Source organism: Sinocyclocheilus anshuiensis, unplaced genomic scaffold (assembly GCF_001515605.1).
Source record: "Sinocyclocheilus anshuiensis isolate Anshui unplaced genomic scaffold, SAMN03320099.WGS_v1.1 scaffold3980, whole genome shotgun sequence".
Taxonomy (NCBI): domain Eukaryota; kingdom Metazoa; phylum Chordata; class Actinopteri; order Cypriniformes; family Cyprinidae; genus Sinocyclocheilus; species Sinocyclocheilus anshuiensis.
This window is the reverse complement of record NW_015539823.1, coordinates 17,250-21,497: the sequence shown is the minus strand read 5'-3', so window position 1 is coordinate 21,497 and position 4,248 is coordinate 17,250. Positions and strand designations below refer to the sequence as shown.

Genomic DNA, 4,248 nt, shown 5'->3' with positions numbered 1-4,248 from the left:
CATCTTCTGTTTCTGTCTCGTGCAGGTGTTTAATGTAGCATAATTACACAAAGTCAGACCATTCAAACAGATTTCGAAGTTATACAGTCTAATTTAAATCGTAATCTGCGCATGCTGCGGGTATGCAGCGTCTTTGTTTGGATCGTGATTCAAATGCAGTGGTTGACACAAAGAGCACAGGTGAAGCCTATGGGAGGAGATTTTTCATTTGTATTATTTATTAAAGCAATAAGCCCCGTGAAGCCGTGGTTTACAGTGAATTTATAACCGCTAAGGGGCGTTGTTAGGCACGACCTTAGCGGTTATAAATTCACTGTAAACCACGGCTTCACGGGGCTTATTGCTTTAATAAATAATACAAATGAAAAATCTCCTCCCATAGGCTTCACCTGTGCTCTTTGTGTCAACCACTGCATTTGAATCACGATCCAAACAAAGACGCTGCATACCCGCAGCATGCGCAGATTACGATTTAAATTAGACTGTATAACTTCGAAATCTGTTTGAATGGTCTGACTTTGTGTAATTATGCTACATTAAACACCTGCACGAGACAGAAACAGCAGATGTAGATTCACCCTCTGAACACAGGTGGCGCTCGTGCAGCAGCAGCACATACAGATTTAATTCATCTTAAACAGTACTAACACTACTACAATGAATATTCACAAACCTGCTCTGACTGAAGCTGCTCTCGGACCACACGCACGTGCTCCTGATTCTCCGGGTGAATCCTCTGCTGCTCATTCCTGAGAGCACACAGTGCACGGCGTGTTAGTGTGTGCTGATGGAGTGTGGGGTCAGGGGTCAGAGGTCAGAGGTCAGGGTCTCACCTGCAGAGCAGCGTCGTCATAGCGAGCAGAAAGCTGACGCTGAGCCCCAGCACGAGCAGGACAGGGTCACTCACTCCTTCAATCAGAGAGCCCTCCTCGGGAGCCGCAGAGTCCATCACAGCTGCTCATGTGCTCCAGCCCATAATCACACACACACACACACTCTCACTTCGTTCAGCAGCGCATTACACTGATCAGAAGCGGCAGAATACACATTTATAATGATGCTGTCTCAAAGAAACGCTGCTCTTCTGAACTTTCTGTTCATCTGTGAATCCTGAAAAATAAAATACATGTTTCCACACAAATATTGAGCAGCACATCAGCATATTATTATGATTTCTGAAGATCATGTGACACTGAAGACTGGAGGAATGATGCTGAAAATACAGCTGCGCGTTAGTCTACATGTCTGATAATATGAGAATACTACACACAGATAATCTATAAGAACGACATACTGTGTGTACACGACTAACTATGAGAACAATAGCGTTATATTTACACGTCTGATTGTAGATGAGAATGAACAGATTATATGAAGTATCATTAGTATATCAGTGACTTACATGAGATAAACAGCAGTTTCAGGCCTCAAATACGCGTTCGCAAAGATAAATGTGTGTTTCGCTTTCTTCTTCTTCTACGCCTCCTCCTTCTTCTTCTTCGGCGGTGAATATGCGGATTACTGGCTCGATACCGCCGCCTTCTGCTCCGGAGTGTGGGTCAAACAAAAGGATTACATTCGGAGGAAAAACGAGATAAGATTCCTATCACTCTATTAACATTTTCTTGCGTATTCATCATATCTTATAAAAACTGTTCCCTTTTTTATTTTAAACGCACAGAGTTCCGCATTCCTCCGCGTCACTGTTGAAAGCGGCGCGTTTCATTGCCTGTCTCGCTTTATCGAGTCTTATTTGCGCGATTTTTTACCATAATCATTTAATATATTATATTGTTTTTGTATCCGTTTTAAATCCATGTTTCAGCAAAGCGGTGAGATTTTCCGTCAGGCAGTAGGTGTCCGGATCTGCAGGGTGGCAGCTGAAGGACCCCTCGTCGCCGGAAGCTCCGTTTCACTCGTTTATTCGCCTTCAACCGGAGACTCGCGCGATCAGACAGCTCAGCTCAGAAGATGAGCGCGCTGGAGACTCTGGAGACTCTGGATCGAGTCGAGCTGTGTGAAAGCCTCCTGAAGTGGGTGAGTTCTGATGTTTATATACTTCTGTCATGTTCTTCTTCGAGGCGCCGCGTAGATGTGACTCAAGAAAGCGGTAATCTTTCAGTAACGTACCGCGGTAACTGTAAACACCGGAGTACCGTACCGCGTTGTCGCTGTACCGTGATACTGTCGCAGCGCTTCTTCGTGAGATATATCGATGATCACGGTACTAAAGCACGAGTACTAGTCTGACTAACTAGCAGTCTGTCAAGAGTTAACCAGTCTTACTTTCCTGATTCATATTGGACCAAACTACGTTCGCTATTAAAGCTTAAAGCTTTTTAAATCACTTACACACAGATCTAGCTCGGTCTAATTAGAATCTGAGAAGTTGACTGGTTACTGGTTGACTAACTAGCCGGTCTGACTAGTTCTTAACGCACTAGTTCACTTACACAATAGAAATAGAAATCTCCTGATCCTTTACATTGCAATATTTTTTTTTTTGTTTGTGATATGAAAAAAACAATCACCAGATGACTTGAATAGCTCTATTTGAAAACAATAATCTAAAAAACAAACAAATTACAAGCAGAGATAAATAGAATAGAACAAAGATACAAATGAAATAAACGGTGCATTATTTTTTTCAGGTAAGTCAGATATAGAATATAACACTGCACAGCCTTCACTGTATAAATTAAATCTGTGTTAAAGCTACAAAAGTGATTTTTCTCTGTTTTGTTGTTTGATTAACATTCATGACACAGAGAGCAGCAGTGTGGTGATGAATGTGGGAGATTGAGTTGTGTCTTCAGTGGGTAAACACTGAGAAGCAGCGCTGTGATTTACTGCTGAATTCAGGCCAGCTCAAGGCAGTGCAGACAGCAGGCTGTGAGGAAGCAGAAGTGAAGCGTCTCGCACCCAAACACACGCTGACGTCTCGCATTCCTCCCAGAGCTGCTGTCAGACGCTTGGATCAGCGACACGTCACCGCAGCACAGCTGACGCACGACTTCCTGTTTACACCAGCTCTGCTTCCTGTGGGCGGGACTTCCTGTCCTGGTCCTGGGTTCAGTGAGACGCTGGGATGTTAGTGATCAAATCTGCGCAGCACAATAGCGGTTTGTTGAGTCGGATTGTGTTTTGATTGTCGTCCAGAGCTCCTAAATGCAAAAACCCTTTCCGTTGTGGAAACCGGAGAGAAAGCTGGGTCTCCAGGAACTGAAAGCTCTTAATGCAGATTACAGCGTCATTGCATAAGCAGAAGTGAATGGAGCATGTGTGTGTGTGTGTGTATGTGTATATGTATGTGTATGTGTATGTGTCTGTGTCTGTGTGTGTGTGTGTGTGTGTGTACTTTCTGGGACTCTTCCTTATTCGTTAAAGATTGATGTTTGATATCCTCCTTTGTTTCTCTGAGGTTTTAGTCCGTGGATAAATACAGGCCTCGGTCTGAAGAGAGGTCTTCTCTCTGTGACAGTTGTGTGGTCCTTTGGGTCTTCTGCTGTTTTTCTTGGTTGATTTAAACTATTCTTGTGGGTAATATAAGTTGTATGAAGTCTTTTTGTTTTAAATTTGTCAGAACTGAATGTCTGTCTTATTTTAAAACAATATTAAAAGTAAAATAATCAGGAGCTCATCTTGTTGCTGCTGCTACTCAATGGAACTCTCTCTCTCTCTCTCTCTGTCTCTCTCTCAGAGATGGCATGTATTTCACTGACGCGTGGATCAGTCGTATCAAACCTGATGTTGGAGACAACTGGAGGTTAAAGGTGTTCATCCGCTCGCAGTCACTCTTGTGTTCGGTTCATTCGTCTTACAGGGACTTTTATTTTTCTTGTTTGTTTGTTTGTTTGTTTTTTCAGATCAGCAATTTAAAGAAGATATTGAAAGGTATTCTGGATTACAACCATGAGGTGAGACGCATCTGTCTGTGTGATCTTGTCTATGTTGTTCTATGTAATAGTCATATGATTCTTTCTGTTGAATTGAGCCGTCTCCTCTCTGTCCGTCTGTGCTTCTGCAGGTGTTGGGGCAGCAGATCAATGACTTCACTCTTCCAGACGTCAGTCTCATCGCAGAGCATTCAGATTCAGCTGAACTGGGCCGAATGTTGCAGCTCATCCTGGGCTGTGCTGTTAACTGCGAAAAGAAGCAAGGTGAGTGTGTGTGTGTCTGTGTCTGAGTGTGTGCGTGTGTGTCTGTGTCTGTGTGTGTGTGTGTGTGTGTGTGTGTGTGTGTGTGTGT

At 43.4% G+C, this 4,248-nt stretch overlaps 2 protein-coding genes across 3 annotated transcripts in view; one reads left to right on the top strand and one right to left on the bottom strand.

The window, feature by feature from the left end:
• Positions 1-4,248, bottom strand: part of LOC107684192 (E3 ubiquitin-protein ligase RNF170-like) — a 21,770-nt gene that overhangs the window by 3,300 nt on the left and 14,222 nt on the right. The window contains exons 1-3 of one of the 2 annotated variants that reach the window (XM_016480402.1): positions 1,403-2,187; positions 834-1,110; positions 674-749 (exon numbers count right to left, since the gene is read on the bottom strand). In XM_016480402.1, coding sequence (XP_016335888.1) covers positions 674-749; positions 834-949 — 192 coding nt within the window. In that variant the 5' untranslated portion in view covers positions 950-1,110; positions 1,403-2,187. Of the gene's footprint in view, positions 1-673; positions 750-833; positions 1,111-1,402; positions 2,188-4,248 lie in introns of those variants that run through there. The other variant, XM_016480403.1, reaches the window with a different exon arrangement.
• The window catches only part of LOC107684191 (protein Hook homolog 3-like), a 17,756-nt gene continuing 17,202 nt past the window's right edge, over positions 3,695-4,248 (top strand). The window contains exons 1-3 of the mRNA XM_016480401.1: positions 3,695-3,773; positions 3,867-3,917; positions 4,028-4,160. Of these exons, the coding sequence (XP_016335887.1) occupies positions 3,708-3,773; positions 3,867-3,917; positions 4,028-4,160 (250 nt within the window). The 5' untranslated portion in view covers positions 3,695-3,707. The remainder of the gene's footprint in view (positions 3,774-3,866; positions 3,918-4,027; positions 4,161-4,248) is intronic.